At 36.7% G+C, this 21,805-nt stretch overlaps 1 protein-coding gene and 1 pseudogene across 2 annotated transcripts; one reads left to right on the top strand and one right to left on the bottom strand.

The window, feature by feature from the left end:
* The first annotated feature begins 2,890 nt into the window (after positions 1–2,890).
* LOC139848893 (dolichyl-diphosphooligosaccharide--protein glycosyltransferase subunit STT3B-like) lies at positions 2,891–14,971 on the top strand (annotated as a pseudogene).
* Positions 14,972–16,412: 1,441 nt separating this feature from the next.
* Positions 16,413–20,235, bottom strand: LOC139857860 (uncharacterized). 2 transcript variants are annotated; one of them, XM_071846706.1, is made up of 4 exons: positions 20,054–20,235; positions 18,764–19,915; positions 17,051–17,134; positions 16,413–16,862 (listed from the first exon to the last, which is right to left on the bottom strand). In XM_071846706.1, exons 1-4 carry the CDS (start codon positions 20,138–20,140, stop codon positions 16,695–16,697), a joined length of 1,491 nt encoding a protein of 496 aa, XP_071702807.1. In that variant the 5' UTR covers positions 20,141–20,235; the 3' UTR covers positions 16,413–16,694. The 2 variants fall into 2 exon arrangements, with proteins under 2 accessions (XP_071702807.1, XP_071702814.1); XM_071846713.1 differs by having other exon boundaries at positions 18,764–19,774.
* Between the last annotated feature and the right edge of the window lie 1,570 nt (positions 20,236–21,805).

The raw sequence follows: 21,805 nt of genomic DNA, 5'->3' as shown, positions 1-21,805 counted from the left end.
GCATGGTGAGTCACGGGTACAAGAAAACTGCAGCAGATGAGTGTGTCTACATTCAGAAGTTTTCTGAAGGAGATTTCGTTGCTCTTCTACTTTATGTAGACAATATTTTGATCGTAGGGAAAGACGTAACGAAGATCAACCAGCTGAAGAAGGAACTCTCTAAGTCTTTTGACATGAAAGACTTAGGATAGGCTCAACAGATTTTTGGAATGCAGATAACCCGAGATAGGAAGAATAAAAGGTTATGGCTATCTCAGGAGAAGTATATTGAACGAGTGCTTTCACGTTTCAATATGAATAATGCCAAACCTGTTAGCATTCCATTAGCTAACCATTTCAAGTTAAGCAAGAGTTCTTGTCCCTCATCCAAGGAAGAGATCGGGGAGATGTCGTCAGTACCATATTCCTCAGCAGTTGGAAGTTTGATGTATGCGATGGTGTGTACAAGGCCCGATATTGCTCATGCAGTGGGAACGGTGAGTCGTTTTCTCTCGAACCCCGGGAAAGAGCATTGGGATGCAGTAAAATGGATTCTCAGATATCTTAAAGGTACAAAGAATCTATGTCTTTGTTACGGGGGAGCTGATCCAATCTTGGAAGGCTATACAGATGCGGATATGGCCGGAGATCCTGATAGTAGGAAATCTACTTCAGGATTCATTTACACTTTTGCAGGGGGAGCTGTTTCATGGCAGTCAAGACTACAGAGGTGTGTTGCATTATCCACAACTGAAGCAGAGTATATTGCTGCCGCAGAAGCTGAAAAAGAAATGTTGTGGTTAAAGCGTTATCTCCAAGAATTTGGAATCAAGCAAATGGAGTACAAGGTACATTGTGACAGTCAGAGTGCTCTAGATTTGAGCAAGAACTCCATGTACCATTCCCGTACAAAACATATTGATATTCGCTATCATTGGATACGCGAGGTAATTAATCGACAACTGTTGAGACTAGTGAAGATCCATACAAAGGAGAATCTTGCGGATATGTTAACAAATGTGATGACTCGAGAGAAGTTGGAGTTATGCAGAGACATAACTGGAATGTTTGTGGATTCGGCTGGAGGGGGAGAATTGAAGATTTTCAGCCTACAATCTAGAAGCCCACCTTCTAGATATTCAAAGTAGGCAACCTTGACAACTCATATGGAAGTAGCAAAGTTGATGACGATGACGGCCGCCAACCTTCTCCGTTCACACCATTCCACCGCCATAGAATTTTTACTATAAATAGAGGTGCAAACCTCAGTTGTAAATCATCCCAAATCACTCAGAGAAGTGTAATTACAACCTTGAGAGTGTGTGTGAGTTTTGAGAGTTTTTTTTGTAAGAGTTTTGTAATACTCTGTAAATCTATTATTGTGAGTAATAGAGTTGTTTTTCTCTCAAATTTGTATCTCCCAACGTCCAGGCGATCCTCTCTTCCTAACATGTTTTAGGTGTGTGCACACAAGATATGCAATTTATTTATGTCTTAGCGGGATGGGAAGGGTCAGCGGCTGATGGTAGAGTGCTTCGAGATGCTCTTCTTTGGCCAAATGTTTTAAAAGTCCCAAGACCTAGTATGTATATTTTGTATCTAAATGAATGCAACTAAATTTGATTATTTTTTCATGTTTGACATTGTATTAACCTTACTAAATGACATTTAGGTTATTACTTAGTTGATGCGGGATACACAAACGCGAAGGGTTTTCTTGCACCTTATAGAGGCGAAAGGTATCATTTAAATGAGTGGCGCGAGGGTTACCAACCAACAACTGCAAAAGAGTTTTACAACATGAAACATTCACAAGCAAGAAATATTATAGAGCGGTGTTTCGGTATCTTGAAAGGAAGATGGAAAATCTTAAAGGACGCATCATACTATCCCATTGAATTAAAAGTTAAAATTATCATGGTGTGTTGTCTTTTACACAACTACATAAGACAAGAAATGGCAAGCGATCCATTCGAGAACTTCCCTACAATGGACCCTGGTACCGGAGACCTTGGAGTTGGCCACGAAAATAATATCACTTCCATTGGGACTTCAAACCAGTGGACCTCATTTATAGATAATTTAGCATTATCTATGTTTGAATCTACTTAATTTGAAAGTCTATTTTGGTGGCATGATGTATTTTGTGTTTGTAATTTAAGTTAAAGTGATATGTAAATGGATCAACCGATGTAACCTGGTGTAACTTATGGATCAACAAGTATAGTTTGTAATTTTTGGCTAAAATAGAGTAACGTTCAAGGCTGTACGTTTCACTAGTATGTTGTTAATTTTGGTTGCCTTTTATGTATTTATAATGGTCTTATGGTATAAAATTCTGAAAGTTTCACTATGATTAATGATGTAGTGCATTTTATTATTAAAAGGTAATTTTGTCATTGATTCTGAAATCTCTAGTACAAAAATTGTCAACCAAACATCTAACAGGATTTTACCAGGTCAAATCCCTGAGGATTTCAAATCCTGGGATTTCAAATACTCGAACCAAACGACCCCTAAGTATGAGCTTATTGTACCTCTTACTTAATTCAATATAATATAATTGCTTGCTTTTAAAAAATAAAAATAAAAATAAAAAACTTTAATATTATTTTTGTTAATTAATTATATTTAATTAATTTTAATATTTAATTATAATTAATTAATAATATTATATTTATTTATATTTTATATTACATATATTAATATTAAAAATGGATTAATGATTAAAAAATTATTATTACCCCTGTCACTCACCCAGTGACACATCTTCAGTGTTGAAACTTCAGTCAGTCCACCATCATTCTTCCATTTCCAATTTTCTGCTACCAGTAACCCTAACCCTTCAAACCTCATTTAATCAATCAAATCATTTTTATTCACATTTCAACCAATCAATCAAGTAATCAAATTATGGTCGAAAAACCAGACGCCATGAAATCCCCACCAAAACCTTCAAATTCACCACCGGATCTATCCTCAATTTCACCACCTTCATTATCACTCAAAACCCTAAAACTCAAAACTAAACAACAAGAACTCTTAATTCGTGTTTCAATCGTAGGGCTTGTTTACATTCTATCTTTCATCATCCGTTTATTCAGCGTTCTTCGTTACGAATCCATGATCCATGAATTCGATCCGTATTTTAATTACAGAACCACTTTATATTTAGACAAAATTGCTATTTTTGTCACTGTGTTTATTATCTTTTGCCCAAACCATTCATGTGTTCACATTTATGCAAAATACATCCTTAATTGCCAAAATTAGTCCCATTTTCGTCCCTCTTATTACCATCCTTAATTGCCAAAATTAGTCCCATTTTCGTCCCTCTTATTACCTCCGCTAAACAGCACCGTTAATGTAGACCACATGCTAGTCACGTGATTAATTTGGTAGAATCATTGGTGGTGCTTTATGTCCATGTCTTATGGTTACTGCTGCTATAATTTATCGGGGTCTTAAGTTTCTACGTTTCGTTGTTCATATTCGTGAAGTTTGTGTGTTAACTGCCCCTTTTTTTGCTTTAAATACTACAATTGTTGCCTATTTTTTCGGGAAAAAGATTTGGGATTCGGGTGCAGGACTTGTTGCTGCTGCATTGATAGCGATATGTCCTGGGTACATTTCGCGATCAGTGGCTGGTAGTTATGACAATGAAGGCGTTGCAATATTTGCGTTGTTGTTGACTTTTTATCTGTTTGTTAAGGCTGTTAATACGGGTTCACTTGCGTGGTCTTTAGCGTCTGCGTTTGGGTACTTTTATATGGTTTCAGCGTGGGGTGGGTATGTGTTTATTATCAATTTGATTCCTTTGTATGTGTTGGTGTTGCCGATTACTGGAAGGTATTCGATGAGGTTGTATGTAAGACCCAAATATTTATTGCACATAATGTATATATGGTGTACGTAAAGTGTGTGAAGCGTGGTGTGTTTTAAAAGCTGGCAGACTGTTCTGACCTTCGTGCGCGCCGCGCAAGGTAAGGGGTGCGCGGCCTGCTACAGAATTCTGCTTTTCTGTTTTGAGTTTAATGAAGGGCATGTTGGTCTTTTCACTTGAGGGTCGGTTTTAGGCCACAAAATGGCATGTTGGTGGACTCATTCAAGTCCATAATCTTATCTTCAATCTCTCATCTTCAACCTCCAACCCTAGAGTGAGAAAGTGTTAGAGAGAGAAAGCTTGATTTGGAGAAGAAGGAGCTTGAATTGATCAAAAGTCCAAGTGTTAAAGTTGTTCATCTCTTCCTTGGCTACGTTTTGGTAGTGTTGGTAAGTTCTAACTTCGAATTTCAATTGTTAGATTTGATTTTCAAGTTAGGGTTTTGACTTGTGTGTTCTTGAGTAAACCCACTAGTTGATAAATGGGTGATTAAGCTAGTAAATGGTGTCGATGACCATTGTTGGTGGGTTTTGGGTTGGATGATGAAATTGATTAGTTGATAATCATGTTCGGGTGTTAATATCACTAGTTAACTTAGGTTATAAGTGATTAATTGTGTAAGCTTGCAAATGGGTGTTTTGACTTGAGATTAGGTCAAAATGGGTTTTGTGTAAATTGATGCGAGTAATGTGTTTTGATGATGAAAGCTTGAGTAAAATGAGTTGTTGGAACATAATCACTAGTCGATTGTGATTATGGGGGTTCTCGGGTGAGATTTGACTTGGTCAAATTGGAGGTAAGTGCTAATGGGACGAAATTGCACTTATGGTGTTTTGGGCATAAGCTAGAGCGTTTAGCTTATTTGTTTGTGAATTTCTTAGGTGATTCACTTGTGGTTGATTGGAAGCTCAAGCGGATTAGCGTTTCAAGTAATCGAGGTGAGTGGAATATTTATACGTTTATGTATATAATTTGGTTGCTTGTGTGCGACGTGGCGAGTGTTATTCGGTAGAATACACCTCTCTTGGGCCACATTGGGAACGGGGTGCGGGATGAGGGTTTAAGTTCGATGCGGCGATACCTCATGTGTATGTACTTAAAGTTCGATGATGACGACACTATACTACTATTGTATTATTCGATGCGGGACGAGGGTTAAAGTTCGATGCGGCGATACCTCATATGTATGGACTTAAAGTTCGATGGGACGATGCCATACCACTATTACGTTGTTCGATGAGGGTTTAAGTTCGATGTGAGTATGGTTTTAAAAAACGGTTGAGGCGTACGCCTCGAGGCGCGCCTCGGTGCGATTTTCATTTTTTGCGTTTTGGAACGGGCGCCTCACAGCTCAGATAAAACGTACGCCTCAAAATTGAAAGGCGGTTCGATTTTGGAAAGAGGCGGTTCGATGGCAGAGGCGTGCGCCTCATAGTGTTTACCAAAAAAGTAGCGGCAAAATTGTGTTTAGCAAAAAAGTAGCGGCAAAAATGATTTGGCGGCAAAATTAGGCCCGCTAAAACTAGGGCGGCAAAATTGATACTAGCTTGTTTCTGATTGTATACAAAATTGCATATAATTTCAAATTACCTTGACCTTCATTAGTGTATGTTCTTGGTAGTCGGCCTTCATGTTCGATGTTGGAAGATGCTAGTCTAAATTCGTCACTTGCATTCGCTATTCTTAAATCCTCAAAATTCTTTTATTTGTTTTGCAAAATCATTACTAGTATATGTTTGTTTTGAAAATGAGAATGGTTCTCTAACCAGTTATATATATAGTATATAGTATCTTGTAGATGTAGATGATCAAGATATATATTGTGGGTAGTTGACACGTATGGTTAAGAGTTCTAGCAATTTAGAGAAGTTGCTTGCACGTGGCACCTAACTTTTATATTTCTGTTTAATTAATATTTAATTTCAAATTTAATAACTAACAACTACATGCCAAATAATTATTGATTGTTACTAGCCATCATTTTCCATTAATAGAATTAAACGACAAAAGTTTAATTTTGTTAATTTTGATTAATAAGTAAAATAGAATAATATAAACAATCATTTTAAAGTGAGTTAATTAGTTGTTAGTGTGTAATAAAAATAAGTAATTTACAGATATTTTGAAATGGTTGAAACTTGTAATGAACTTATAATTTTCTATGTATTTTTTTAACTCCGCCTCGAACGAACGCCTCGGTTCGCCTCGAGGCATACGCCTCGCCTCACAAAGGGAAAAGGCCTCAAGGCGCGTTTCCGTTTTTTAAAACCTTGGATGTGACGATTGTTAAAATACAATGCAAATTTAGAATAATATGGAATTAGTATATGTATATGGGTAAAATATCTAGATATTAATATGTATATGAAAAATATCTAGATATTAAAATGTAAAGAAAAATCTAGATATTTATGTGTGTAAGAAATATCTAGATATTTATATGTATAAAAATATCTAGATATTTATATATATTCATGGAAATATCTAGTTTCTAGAAACTTCCATGGAGTAGTATAAATAGGGGTGAGGATTTCATTTGTAGAGTGTGAAGTAAGTTGTGAGAGTTGTGAGAAAGTTGTGAAAAGAGTGAGTTGAGAAGTAGATGAGAATTATGAAGAGAGAAGAGTGCGAGTAGAGAAGAAAAGCTTGTAAGTAAGTAATATTGTAATTGTATTTTGTATTAATAAAAGTGTTCTTTGTTAAGTTTCCCGGTTAAGCCTTAGTTTGTGTTTAAGTTCTTAGTGCACTTGTGTTGTTCTTATTATATGGTCGGATCTGCCGCCTAAGTGATACATGGTCGGTTATACCGCCTGAACGATATATGGTCGACACTGTCGCCTAAGTATTATTGTGCACTAAGAATTCATAAAATTGAAGGCTAACCAACGTCAAAGTGTTGGTGTAGTGAGTGAGTATAACCTAGGTCCTCTATAGTGGGTGTGTTGGGCACGTCGAAGCTTCCAACAATTGGTATCAGAGCGGGTCGTTCGGGACCATTGCTAGTGGAGGAAATCGGTAAAAGCTTCATCTAAGGGAGATTCTGTCAGAGCACAGTTAGGAACTGTGAAAGCTCATCGGTCAGGGACCAAGCTTATTGGACGTTGGACGTCATGATGGCAGATCTTGCAAGTACGAGCAGTGGAATCAAGAGTCTCAATAACCACAACTATGGTTATTGGCAGACTTGCATAGAATCCTACCTACAAGGACAGGATTTATGGGAAATAGTTGCTGGCGGTGACACAACGCCTCCACCGAAAGAAAATGCCGAAGCCTTGAGAAAATGGAACATCAAGGCCGGGAAGGCTTTATTTATATTGAAGACTACAATCGAGGAGGATCTATTGGAGCACATCCGTGACGAGAAAACACCAAAGGCAGCTTGGGAAACTTTTGAAAAATTATTTTCAAAGAAGAATGAAGCACGCCTCCAGCTCTTGGAAAATGAGCTTGCGGGTATCTCACAAGGAAGTCTATCTATTTCTCAATATTTCACCAAGGTGAAATCTATTTGTCGTGAGATATCTCAACTTGCTCCTGAAGAGAAAGTGAGTGATGCAAGGATGAAGAGAATTATCATCCATGGCTTAACATCCGAGTATAATGGATTTATAGCCGCTGTGAGAGGATGGCCTACTCAACAATCATTAATCGAGCTGGAGAATTTATTGGCTAATCAAGAGGCATTAGCCAAGCAGATGAATGAAGTAACCGTAAAAGACGGAGAAGATGCACTCTTCACCAATAAGAAGAAAGCAACATCTCGAAGACAAGAGGCGATGAAAGAAAGTAAGACATATGGGTGGAAGGGTCACCCAAAATCAAAAGGCAACGCTTCAGGGGGAGCTCAACAAGGAAGAAGAGATCATCGCCAACAATACGGGGAAAATGATAAGAGAAAGAATGGTGAATGCTTCAATTATGGCAAGAAGGGTCATTTTGCTCGAGATTGTAGATTCCCCAGAAGGCGAACTTTCGAAGAAAATGTAGCCGCCGCAAGAGATGAGAAGAAAGAGGTCACATTCGAAGCATCCATTAATGAGGAAACTTGGGATGCAGAAGCAGGACTCTCCGTTGAAGCTGACATGGATGATCAAGCTCTTGCAGCAACCTTAAAGTCAAAAATAAACTACAAAGATGATTGGATCATTGATTCTGGGTGCTCAAATCATATGACCAATGATGAGACGAAGCTGCAAGAAATGGAGGATTACAAAGGAAAGAGAGTCGTGTTGACAGCCGACAATTCAAGGTTGTCTATTTCTCACATTGGAAAGACAATAATTCCAAGTGAAGGTGACTCTCATAAGCTCCAACTCGAGAAGGTGTATCTTGTCCCTGGCCTAAAGAAGAATTTACTATCAGTACCACAATTGACAGCAGAAGAGAATTATGTGCTCTTTGGACCAGAAGATGTGTCCGTATTCAAGAGAGTGAAGGTGGTTGGCAATCCAATTATGCAAGGAAGAAGAATAGAGTCGGTCTATGTATTATCTGCTGAAACAACTTATGTGGATAAGACTCGAAAGAATGAGACGGCTGATATGTGGCATGAACGTCTTGGGCATGTGGGATACAATAAGTTAAAGGAGATGATGGTGAAACGCATAGTAAATGGGCTTCCTCAAATTGATATCCGAACAGATACAATATGTGCTGGATGTCAATTTGGAAAAGCTCACCAATTGCCATTCAAGGAGTCACAACATCAGTCCAAGACACCACTAGAGCTCATATACTCAGACGTCTTCAGCCCAGTGAAACAAACATCACTTGGAGGCATGAAGTATATGGTGACATTCATTGATGAGTTCTCAAGGTATGTGTGGGTTTACTTCATGAAAGAAAAGTCGGAGACTTTTCTGAAGTTTAAAGAGTTCAAGAAGAAGATAGAAAGTGAGCTCAATAATAAGATTAGGTGCTTACGTACAGATAATGGAGGAGAATATTTATCAACCGAGTTCAATATCTATCTTGAGAAGCACAAGATCAGAAGGCAATTAACTTGCCCTAATACTCCACAACAGAATGGAGTGGCAGAACGTAAGAATCGTCATCTTGCTGAAACCTGTCGAAGTATGCTTCATGGTAAGAATGTACCAGGAAGATTTTGGGCCGAATGTATGAGGACGGCTTCATACGTGATTAACAGACTCCCAAAAACAAAGTTGGGATATATTTCACCATATGAAAGATTATGGAATATCAAGCCAACCGTCAACCATCTCAAGGGTTTTGGATGTGTATGCTACGTCTTCGTACCAGATCATCTACGAAGCAAATTTGATAAGAAGGCAATTCGGTGCATTTTTGTCGGTTATGATGAATCAAGAAAAGGATGGAGATGTTGTGATCCAAATACTGGAAAGTGTCATACTTCAAGAAATGTAGTATTTGATGAAGCTTCTTCATGGTGGTCACCTCAAAAGATAGAGCTTCCAGAATCTCATAAATTAGAAGAAGTCCCAGAAGAAAGAGAAGAACGTGAAGAGCACGTATTGGATCCAACTAAAGAAGGAGAAGGGTCGTACTCTAAGGAAAAGAGTCAATGGAAAACTGGTGTACATCAATCTATATCCGAGGAGGTTCGTCCAATCCAAAAGGAAGTCGAGGAGCATGCACAAGAATTAAGGAGATCAACAAGGTCGAGACAACCTAATCCAAGGTATGTCAATGCTGCTCATGTGGATGAATCAATACCTATTGAGCCTTCTACTTATGAAGAAGCAGCACAAAGTCGAGAATGGCAGAAAGCGATGGAAGAAGAAATTAATGCATTAAAAGAAAACCAGACATGGAGTTTAGTTCCAAAGCCAAAAGATATAAAACCAATATCTTGTAAATGGGTTTACAAGGTGAAGACTCGATCAGATGGCTCCATTGAAAGGTATAAAGCTCGACTTGTTGCTAGAGGTTTTTCTCAACAATATGGGCTGGATTATGAAGAAACGTTTAGTCCAGTGGCGAAGATCACAACAATTCGAGCTCTACTAGCTTTAGCCGCTAGCAAATCTTGGAAGCTGTGGCAGATGGATGTCAAGAACGCTTTCTTACATGGAGAACTTGACAAAGAAATTTATATGGAGCAACCAAGAGGCTTTGAGAACAAGTCCCATCCTGACCATGTCTGCAAATTAAAGAAAGCACTATACGGCTTGAAGCAGGCTCCAAGAGCTTGGTAAGGGAAGATTGGCGAGTTCTTAGTACAAAGTGGTTTCACAGTTGCTCCTTCAGATTCTAGTTTATTTGTGAAACAAGATCAAGGAAAACTAGCCATAGTGCTAGTATATGTGGATGACTTAATCATCACGGGAGATCACTATGAGGAGATCCAAAGGACAAGAGAGAATATGTCTATCAGATTTCATATGAAGGAGCTTGGAGAACTCAAACATTTTCTTGGACTCGAAATAGAGCAGAAAAGAGAAGGATTATTTCTGGGACAACAGAAATATGTGTGAGATCTTTTACAAAAGTACGGAATGCTTAATTGCAAACCTATCTCAACTCCGACGGATCCGAATACAAAACTACGAGCAGATGAAGGAAAAAGTCTTCAAGATGTTACCATGTATCGAAAGATGGTCGGAAGTCTTATTTATCTCACATTAAGCCGACCAGATATATCTTATGCAGTTGGAGTGGCTAGTCGGTACATGAGCAATCCAAAGAAGCCACACCTTGATGCAGTACGACGCATCTTAAGGTATGTTAAAGGCACTATTAACTTTGGTATTTTATACAAGAAAACAAAAGAATGTCACGTGACTGGATATTGTGACGCCGATTACGCTGGAGACTATGATACACGACGGTCAACAACTGGATACATGTTTAATCTTGGATCGGGAGTAATATCATGATGCAGCAAGAGACAACCAACAGTATCCTTGTCAAGCACCGAAGCAGAATATCGATCGGCAGCATCAGCAACATAAGAAATTACTTGGTTGAAGCAGCTAATGGAAGATCTTCATCAATCAACAGATTATCAAGTAAAGCTTTTCTGCGATAACCTATCAGCTATTCGTCTAGCAGAAAATCCAATCTTTCATGCGAGAACAAAACATATAGAAGTGCACTATCACTATGTTCGCGAGAAGGTCCTTGAAGGAGAGATCAAGATGATGTCAACAAAGACAGATGAACAGGTTGCAGATATATTCACCAAGAGCCTAAGTAAACCGAAGTTTACAAAATTCAGAGAAGCACTTGGAATGGTCTGCAAGACATCGTTGGAAGAAAATTTGCATTGAGGGGGAGTGTTAAAATACAGTGCAAATTTAGAATAATATAGAATTAGTATATGTATATGGGTAAAATATCTAGATATTAATATGTATATGAAAAATATCTAGATATTAAAATGTAAAGAAAAATCTAGATATTTATGTGTGTAAGAAATATCTAGATATTTATATGTATAAAAATATCTAGATATTTATATATATCCATGGAAATATCTAGTTTCTAGAAACTTCCATGGAGTAGTATAAATAAGGGTGAGGATTTCATTTGTAGAGTGTGAAGTAAGTTGTGAGAGTTGTGAGAAAGTTGTGAAAAGAGTGAGTTGAGAAGTAGAGAAGAAGTAAGAAGTGAGAAGAGTGTGAGTAGAGAAGAAAAGCTTGTAAGTAAGTTATATTGTAATTGTATTTTGTATTAATAAAAGTGTTCTTTGTTAAGTTTCCCGGTTAAGCCTTAGTTTGTGTTTAAGTTCTTAGTGCACTTGTGTTGTTCTTATTATATGGTCGGCTCTGCCGCCTAAGTGATACATGGTCGGTTATACCGCCTGAACGATATATGGTCGACACTGTCGCCTAAGTATTATTGTGCACTAAGAATTCAGAAAATTGAAGGCTAACCAACGTCAAAGTGTTGGTGTAGTGAGTGAGTATAACCTAGGTCCTCTATAGTGGGTGTGTTGGGCACATCGAAGCTTCCAACAACGATACCTCATATGCATGGATTTAAAGTTCGATATTGACGATGCCATACCACGATTGTTTGTTTGATGAGGGTTTAAGTTCGATAGTGACGATACCTCATGTATGGATTTAAAGTTCGATATTGACGATGCCATACTACTATTGTAAATGCTTGATGAGGGCTTAAAGTTCGATGTGGCGATACCTCATATGTGGGCTTAAAGTTCGATGAGACGATACCACATGAAGCATGAAGAGTGGGTTTGAAGTTCGATGAGACGATACCACTCATGGAATTGGATTTTTGGTACTATTTGATGTTATGAACATCTGTGGCTTTTTAAAGGGGATTATTCCCTCGTGATCTTGATTTAACTGGTGGTTTGTACGTATTCATTTTTTTAGCATTGTATTATTGACGTGACCTTTATGTTATCGATGATGGCTTGTTGTACAATTGAATGCGTGATATTATGAATTGCTAATGTCGTGTGTTGTTTGTGTAGTTGTTTGCAAGTAATTGAATTATGTATGTATGCGTATAAGTATTGCATTCATTAAGCATTAGTTTACCCTCTCGTTGTTTACATTTTTAGGTTCGGAGGCGGACGTGGCAAGGGTATGATCGGGATTAGATGATTTTCCCTTTTGATGCTTGCTTGGTTTACTTTTAGATTCGACTTAGGATTGGGTAGTTTATCCCCAAACATCATGCTCGTAGTTTTGTTTGGAACTTAAACTCATATGGTCGAAATTGTAATTTTGTACGAAAGTCGTAAAACGGCCGATGTGGGCCCGATGTCGTAAAACTTGTTTTATTATTGAATCGTGTTAGTTTTACTTATTATAATGTGTTGTGAAAACCGTTTCGTCTAAAAGTATCGGGAAGTGGGAGGTCTTTTCGCGTAAAATTGGCATTTTGATCAGAACTGTCCGGGAGTCTGTGCGCGCCGCGCACAAGGAGGGTCGCGCGCCGCGCGCCCTTCTGTTATATAAAAAAAAATAAAAATTTCATGCGAGATCGGTTGGATAACGGGTTGGGTCGTTACATTGTATGTGGCGTATAATTGTATGTATATAGTGGGAATGTTGCTTGCTATGCAGATTCGTTTTGTTGGGTTTCAACATGTTCAGTCAGGGGAACATATTGCTTTGGGAGTGTTTTTCTTGATTCAGGTATTAATTCTGATCATCCTTAGCTTTATCCGTTTGAATACCGACTATCTACCTCACTTGAATCCATATCAAAACAAATTCTATACGTTGGTAGGTATTTTACTTCTTGATTTGGGTGAAGAACATGTTAAATGATAAAAAAATGTTTCAAGCTCTTTTGAGGATTGGTGTAACATTTGCAGTAGCTTTGGGTGTTATTGCATTAGGAGTTGGTACAGCTTCGGGCTATATCTCACCATGGATGGGGCGATTTTACTCATTGCTGGACCCCACATATTGTCCTTTGTAATATTAAAATAGCATCATGTAATCATGTTATATTGAATTTTTTTTTGTAATATATTTGTTGCAGCAACAAGCTTCACTTGATCAATCGATACCTTATCTGAAAACTGGTGCTAGTGTGTTGCTTCTTGGTGCGTTTTATTTATTGAGCAGATATGCAATCCATTGCACGTGGGTCACATCAGAGGCGTACTCATCTCCTTCAATTGTGTTGGCGGCACGTGGGGCCCATGGTCAGAGGGTTATATTTGATGATTGTCGTGAAGCCTACTTTTGGCTTCGACAGAATACTCCTTCAGATGCTAAAGTAATGTCTTGGTGGGATTATGGTTATCAAATTACAGCAATGGGAAACAGAACTGTGATTGTAGACAATAATACCTGGAATAATACTCATATTGCAACTGTTGGGCGGGCCATGTCATCGTATGAGGATGAAGCTTATGAGATCATGAGATCACTTGACGTTATGTGTTGGTTGTTTTTGGTGGTGTTACTGGTTACTCTTCTGATGATATTAATAAATAAGCATTCAGCCTTTTTCAACCATCCTTATCAAAAAATTAATCTTGATTATGCGCATGATGATCAGACTGCTCAAGATCCATGTGAAAGTGTGATCTGTTGATGTTTATATTAATCTATGATAATGATAATGTTTTATATGCAGGTTTTTGTGGATGGTGAGAACTGGAGGTGGTGTTTTTCCTGTAATAAAGGAACCTGATTATCTTGTAAACGGTAAATATCATGTTGATAAAGGAGCTGCTCCCAAGATGTTGAATTGTTTAATGTAAGTTCCCAGGCGTGTTATCTTATTAGTGATGGATCATGTTATATTGCTAGCTTATCTTGAATTTGTGTAAATTTTCTTTTGTATGTAATATATAAGAAATAATTAAAAATGATAGGAATAGGAATTTACATTTACAAATGCATGATGTAAAGTAAACCCGTCATTACTAATAACAAGGAAGTATGATTTTATATAGACTTATCAAAAAACAAGGTTCTGTTGATGTATTGTTCTCGCTTGCTGTTTTTTTCTTCTTAATTTTCTTATTCAAGTTACTAGAAGGCTAGTTAATGATTCATGTATTTAATTTATGTTCAACTGCACAAAATGAGTTGGAGCCTTGTTCATTAATAAAATGTGAACTGATATCTATATCTATATACTGATACTGATTGTAGGTATAAGTTATGTTATTATCAATTTGGGGAGCTGACAACAGAATATGGAAAACCTCCAGGGTAAGTATTTATATTATTTATTAACCTTATTACATCACTTATTAATTTTCAGGCCCCCTTGACATGTGAATGTCAAAGTTGTCACTTACTAGATGATCGCTGGTTAGAAAGAAGCAAACGTGATTTTACGTTATGTGTTATTTTATGACGATGCGGTTTCCTTAAATATGACATTGACAGGTATGACCGAGCAAGAGGTGTTGAAATAGGGAATAAAGATGTGAAGCTTGAATACTTGGAAGAAGCGTTCACAACATCAAATTGGATAGTTAGGATTTACAAAGTTAAACCACCCAGCAACAGATTGTAATATATCTTAGTTAGTTAGAATGTTATAGGAATGAATCATACTGCTTTTTGATGACAAGTCTTTAAATATGCGGATTCTACCTTCATATTGACCCCTTATTAATGTAGGTCTTTATTGCTGTATCCACCTAGAGGTTTATAGTCTGTTTGATTTTGCATTTCAGTCTTAACTTTTTAACTTAGTATTAGATAAAAGAGATTAGAGTCACCTTTTTAGCATGTAGTGCGATTGGGGTCAAACAATTTGAAAGAGAAAATTCCAATTATGTGCTTGCTACCTGTTCTGTGTCACTTTCTTTCGATGTTCTCGGCTAAATTTTGTCGTGTAAAGCTGAAATTATGTTACCAACATCAAAGAAATATCAAATATACTTTCATATTGCATTAATGGAATAGATGGAATTGGAAAAGATCAATTCCACATTGATGGAATTGGGTATGGGTATTGTTCTTTCATATTACGTTGGAAAAGATGCAACAAATTAAGACAATGTTTTACATCTTTTCCACATCTTAACAAAATTATTCATATTTTGAAAATTTTAATATTGTTTCATTAACCGAAAAGGTCTTCAATCACCTTGACCAAATTACGCTTCAAAAGCAACCACGTCATAAATTTGAAAGTTACATAAAAGATGAAATAAGGTACTATGTTGTTATCTCGAGAGTTTTTCCTTGTTGAGATATACCGACTTTAATCAGAAATATGTGCACAACCATATATCTAAGACTTCATAAGATCTTTGTGAAAAACAAACACCCTCTTAATGATGTATTGAGCTGCATTTGAACATGCTATTCACCAAATGTACTTGCGGAGTATAATTTATAAAGGATCATCAAAGATGAATTCATTTGGTTACTTTTAGGCTTCCAAGCCAGTAACACAGAATTTTTTTTGTAAGCTTAAATATAAGCCTAAAAGCTATGTTTAACCTGTGACGGAACTTAATTTCGGATACAAATGGAACTCGGATACAGATAGGGCGGGTGTGCAAAAATTTAATAAATTTTTCATTGTCAACAGGGTTAAACACTAAAAAAACCTTATATTTATTGTACAATTTTTTTTTCCCTGTCAAATCCAGATGGGGCAGATACCCCCTTTGTCACACACTATCTTCCGCCACTGTGTTTAACATTCTCTAGTTTAATTTAAACCCACCCACACACACTCCTCCCGATTCACATCTTTGTTGAGTGACTTTTTTCTCTTTAAATCCTTCAGTTTATCTTCTTCTATTTACTTTTAGTTTTTTAAATCTCTCTTTTCCAAGGCCAAATTAGGCAACATATCACAAGTTCAGACTGGATCTTTACCTTTTACTTGCCAATTGTTTTTCCAATGTTTAAACTCATGACAAAAACAGATTGTCCTTTTAAACAACCAGGACATAGTGTCACTAACTTTTTAGGGCCAAGACCATCATCACCTGCAAAGAAAACACTTCAACGTATTTATCGTGCGTGCTATTATTTTCTTCTACAATATTACCAACAGAGCTTTTAGCCTGTCACTAAACCTGTTAGTAGTTCACATTTTTCTGCTTATGCAACTAACAACATACAATGACTAAATGTAGTATAGCTAATAATGATTTACTAGGCAATACCTGTCGTCAAGCACTCACATAAATAGGTCCTAAACTCAACGAGAACATAATACCAATGTCAAATCCTAGAAAGAACCAACTCAAGTACTACAACAAATCATACCATCTAAGGAGCTGCTACTGTTAGTTAGCATCATAACATGATCTACATTTATACATGCCAATAGGGTTCTCAAGGAAGACGGTTCTTTTCAATAACCTTCACTTGCCCAACTTATAAACCAAACCGAACGATCATGCAAATAACTACCTTGGGTGCCAAATGTCCTAATCTTGGAGCATTTGTGTGGGTTGTTCATAAGTTTCAGCGTTTGACGGTGCATTGACTTCTCCAGCCAGAGCTTCAAGTTCTTGTAACGCCCCTAGTGCACCATTTCCATACTCAGGATCTATGCAAGTTTTGACCACGCTTGCCACTTGTTTGACTTTTGATTGCTGCCACCCAATTGGTTCATTGTAAGTACAAATAATAGTGATATAAACAAGAAGTTTTCATAATTTATGAATATTCATATAGATTTTTTTACAACTATTAAGCTTAATGTATTTGTAGAATAAATTTGTCCAAAAAAAAAAAAGGAACTCTATGTATGCGAATAAAGTTAGAACTCGTTTCAACTTACTAAAAGCTCATATTTGGTCTTCAGTTCTTGATAAACCACTAGATGTCGTGGGTCCGTCACTAGTACTGCTGTGCCAAGTCCACCCTGCAGTCCAAAAAAATAAGTGAGTGAAAACTATTAATCAAGATAAAAGGTATTATAGTAAAAAAGGGTTATGAAGTATGAACATAATAGGAAATGTGATGCAGATTTAATCTGATAGAAAATTTTGGAACTGCAACTATACACATTCCTGTTAAATTTCAACTATACCCAACTTCAACTATACATGTTCATGTGATCTTAATAGTGTAACTTTTCTGGTTTTTATATGGTTGAACTATTTGGGCGTGCTATAAAGTTATATACTAATACGGAGTATTAATATTAATATTTAATATTATATTGTTATATATTAGATAAAAAGAAATAGGTTGAATAAATTTGTTATATATAATAAATCAGATCAGTAGACCTAGTAAATAATAAAAGCATCTAAAATTGTATAAATAAATAACATATCTTTACTACATTGCGAAATCATAACCAGATTACATTAGACTGTTCATTGTATTTTCTCCCATTTACATTTGTTACTACATTTGATATCTAGTTATGAAAGAAAAACAAATTATTCTCAAAAATGTAACAAGATCATAAACATATACAACCTTATACAACTTCTTAAGAAATTTTAAGGTCTTTTTAAATAAAAGAGGGGACTCAATAGCTTTACTGTGAAGTGTTAACTGACAGTTGTTGCTCATTAAGTTTGGAGTTTCAAGTTTAAAACATTATTATAGTACAAACTTCAACTTATTTTATCTCGACCTGTATACATCTGCTATACTTAAAATAGAATTATTCAACTTTGATAGACTCCAACCAACTGATTTATCTCAACTTAAAATATTTATAATATAATGCTTCCTTGATATTTACAGGCTATATCACAATAAATGGTCCAACTTAACCTATGTTTCACCTGTATTTCATACCAAATCTATATTTTCACTACCTAGCATTGTCAGAGGTCAATGGTTTGCTAGTTCATCAATATGCATCCTATGGAGGTAGTATTGAGATCATAAATATCAAAGATAAATAGTTGGTAAACATAACAACCAAATAAGAAGGCTAATGACTCTCATACACAGGAGGGCATGTCAAGATTTTTTAAATTATCTATTGTCTAATCCTATATGGTAAAGGTGGGAAACTTTAAAGACAGAAAAACATGTCAAAATGTGGTAATTATTTGGCCCATTTTAAATCAAGTAGGGTTGACCCAAATGAGTTTAACATTTCACTTTTTTGAAATAATAATAAGTTTGTCAAATTTTAATGAAGATTTATATATATGCAAGGTTGTAGAACTTGGCGAATTCTCGCTGAGTTCTCGGTAAATCATGCAAACTGAGTTTTTTTATATACATACATATATAAAGTCAATATAAATGTTATTTTATTTTTTAAAATGAATCAGAGGGCTTTATATATTAAAAATACACTTTGGTATAATTTTACACGTTTCACTAGTCCAAACCAATTCATGCCAAGATAATCTCTCCATTTTACCCATTTCACTCACTAGATATAAAACAAAGCCTAAACTGACCCATTCATAGGTAAATAAGTTGAAACTACCACCTCTACTCATCAAAACTAACAAAAAAATTTTAACAAAAACAACAATATCAATATCAAATAACATTAAAAATAAAAAGTAATTACCTTTCTTGGCCTGCCAAAAGATTTTCCAGTCAAATTTGCAATCTTGTTACCCGGAGGCCGACCACGTCTTTTACTCAATCCCATTTCACCAACACCACCATTAACAGTAATATTCGACCTCACAAGCCTTTTCGGCCTTCCTGATGGCCTCAACACGTTTCCCAACAACGGCACAGTCACGGGCCCCACTCCCATCCTCTTCGGTCTACCACGGCCTTTCTTACCCCTCATCACCGAAATCTTTTTCTGCTTCCTCAACTGCATCCCATCACCGGCCACATTATCCTGAATCTGACTATCACTGGTCCCATTACCCTGAATTTGACCCCCGCCAGCCACCTGACCCTGAGTTGGACCACCACCACCACCACCACCACCACCAGCAGCCACATGACCCTGAGTTTGACCACCACCACCACCACCACCACTGCCGCCACCGCTCTTTGGTGGACGACCACGTCCCCTCTTCACAGCCACTGCAGTGTTATCTGTCGGTGGAGGTGACGGGATTGCAGCAGCACCATCGTCACTCAATCCAAGTGAAGCAAAAAGTGGCTCAGAACCACCGCCACCGTCACCACCACCACCACTACCACCAGAATTCCCTTGAAGATCCGACCCAGGCCCATAATTCACCTGAAGATCTTGACCAGCACCAGCATCATACTGAAACGGTGGTTGATAAGCAGAAGCACCACCATCATACGCTGGGACATTCGGCATCTGATTTTGAACACCGAACCCAGGTACCGATTTAAGCTTAGGAGGCCGACCCGGTTTCCTTTTAGTCAACCCAGAACCCGGACTATCCATATCAAATCCAGCAGCATTTTGACCAAAATTGTCATGCTGATTTTGTCCCAAATTAGCATCAACACTAACATTTCCAGTAGTGAAATCAAGTGTGTGAGGATAACCAGCAGTAGGTTGTTCAGATTGAGCAGATCTAGGTGCACCAGGTGGTGGTGGTAACATGTAAGAATGTTTGACCATAACAAGCTGGCCTTGAGTCTTCAAACGTTTGAGATGATGAGTCAATAAAGTAGCATGAGTTGGTGGTAAATTACTAAACTTTTGTTCAATAAATTTAGATATAGCTTGTCTACTAGACCCATCTTTATCTTTTAAAGCAGTAATTGCAGCGATTATCATCTGATAAATACACATACATATATATATATACAACAAAAAGATACAAGCTTTATGTTATAACAAGTGATATAATGAGCAATAAATACAAATAAACAGAAATAAATAATGGATCTTGCAAGAGATTGAACTTTTTTTTACCTCGGCGTAAGGTGGGCTGTTGGTCATCGGCTGAAATGGGTCGGATGTGTAAGAGGTGATCGGTGGTAGATCGGAGTTTGGGTCCATTTTAGATTTTAGATGTAGATAAAGAAGATAGAGAGAGAAATTGGTAAGGTTAAATAAAGAAGGGGATAGAATTAGGTTTTTATCCTTTCCAGAGTCCTGTTTGTTGGATTTCGGGTGCCAATCGACACATGGAAGTTTTAATGATATACTACTGTACTCTACTAGTGTAAACTTAGGGCCCGTTTGTTTAGAAGTTAATGGACTTAATGATATAAAATTAGTTAAGTAGTATAGTGTTTGTTTTTTACTTAATGATAATAGAATGTCTTAATAATTTAAATCATGAAAATGTGAATTTTCATATTTGTCTTTACTCTTTCAAAACTGCTAACATAACTGTCTGTAACTGCCGTATGTATAATGTTAAATTAGTAATTTTAATTATTCAGTCAGTATTCAGCACATAAAAACAAACAATAAATATTTATGCATCACTTATTCCTCACAGACATCATAAGTTCATTCAGACAATAGGACTTAATAAAAATAAAAAACAAACGGAGCCTTAGTTTAATTTAATTCTAGGGTTTTTGTATGAGATAACATCTTGAAAACCTTAAGTTTTAGAGTTTTTATTTTGAGGATAACACAAATAAGTGAATAACTGACTCATCTCGTCCGTTCCATGATAGTTTTGATTTTTAAAAGTAGAGGTATGATTCATTCAATTTTGACTTATTTTATTTTTTAAAAAGGCAAATATATATTATATACGAGAATAAAGTATAAAGAATTAGCCGTTTAACAAACAACACGTTTAGCAGCATAGCTTCACACAATCAACACAGTTTGTCCTAAGAAGCTAAACAACAAGCTGCTAAGATGGTAACTGATATTGCTCATTTCTTGCGCAATATCTACCTCGTTCTACTCGGTTTTGATATCGTTTGTGCTTTAAAAGTGAAGAAATTTGGGAAAGTCGCGTTCTTAGTGCTATTGCAGTCCTGGATATGAAATTGGTGTAAAATTGACCAATATGTTGAGCAAAAGATCAAGAAAACTGGAAGTGCTGAAAATGTCCAAAGAACGACGTTCCATTATGTAGGAACGGCGTTCCAAACGCCAGAACGACGTTCCAAATAGAGGAATGGCATTCCACCTGCAGAAAAGGACGTTCCAGACTTGAAGAACGACGTCCCAATACAAAGGAATTGAGGAAAAATGAAACAGGGCATTTAGAGGCCGAATTGGGAACGACGTTCCTTATAAAGGAACGAAGTTCCACTTTTTAGAACACGAGAACGAGGTTCCTGGAAATGGAACGGCGCTCCTCCCTGTCGAACATCAAGAACGACGTTCCAGATTATGGAACGGCGTTTCACCTGGGTTTCTGGACAGAATTTTAAGTGGAGTATAAAAGGAAAGTGATGGGATTTTTCTCATACATGTAGTTAGAGGCTGAGGTTAATTAGGATAATTAGGGTTTTCATTAAGTTTCCATCAAATTTCATCATCTACATCTTGGATTTGGGACTAGCTCAAGATCTAGGGCTTGTTTCTTCATCTAGCTCAAAGTTGTAATTTCATAGTTTGGTACAGTTTTATCTTTAATCTTGCATAATGATGTTTGAATCTTCTTTTATTACTAGTATTGTGTTTGTTCTAGCCATGTTTGGCTAGATTCTATTATGTACACTTGATTATGAAGCTTGTAAACTAAGGATT

Source organism: Rutidosis leptorrhynchoides, chromosome 1 (assembly GCF_046630445.1).
Source record: "Rutidosis leptorrhynchoides isolate AG116_Rl617_1_P2 chromosome 1, CSIRO_AGI_Rlap_v1, whole genome shotgun sequence".
NCBI classification, from domain to species: domain Eukaryota; kingdom Viridiplantae; phylum Streptophyta; class Magnoliopsida; order Asterales; family Asteraceae; genus Rutidosis; species Rutidosis leptorrhynchoides.
This window is presented reverse-complemented; position numbering and strand designations above follow the sequence as displayed.

Bases quoted from the DNA above. Each gene is read 5' to 3' on its own strand.
- LOC139857860 (XM_071846706.1), bottom strand. From the start codon at position 20,140: ATGGACCCAAACTCCGATCTACCACCGATCACCTCTTACACATCCGAC. The intron at 17,135-18,763 runs GTAATTACTTTT...TTTGGACTGCAG, and splicing joins CTTTTGGCAGGCCAAGAAAG to GGTGGACTTGGCACAGCAGT. The intron at 16,863-17,050 runs GTAAGTTGAAAC...ATTGGGTGGCAG, and splicing joins AGACCAAATATGAGCTTTTA to CAATCAAAAGTCAAACAAGT.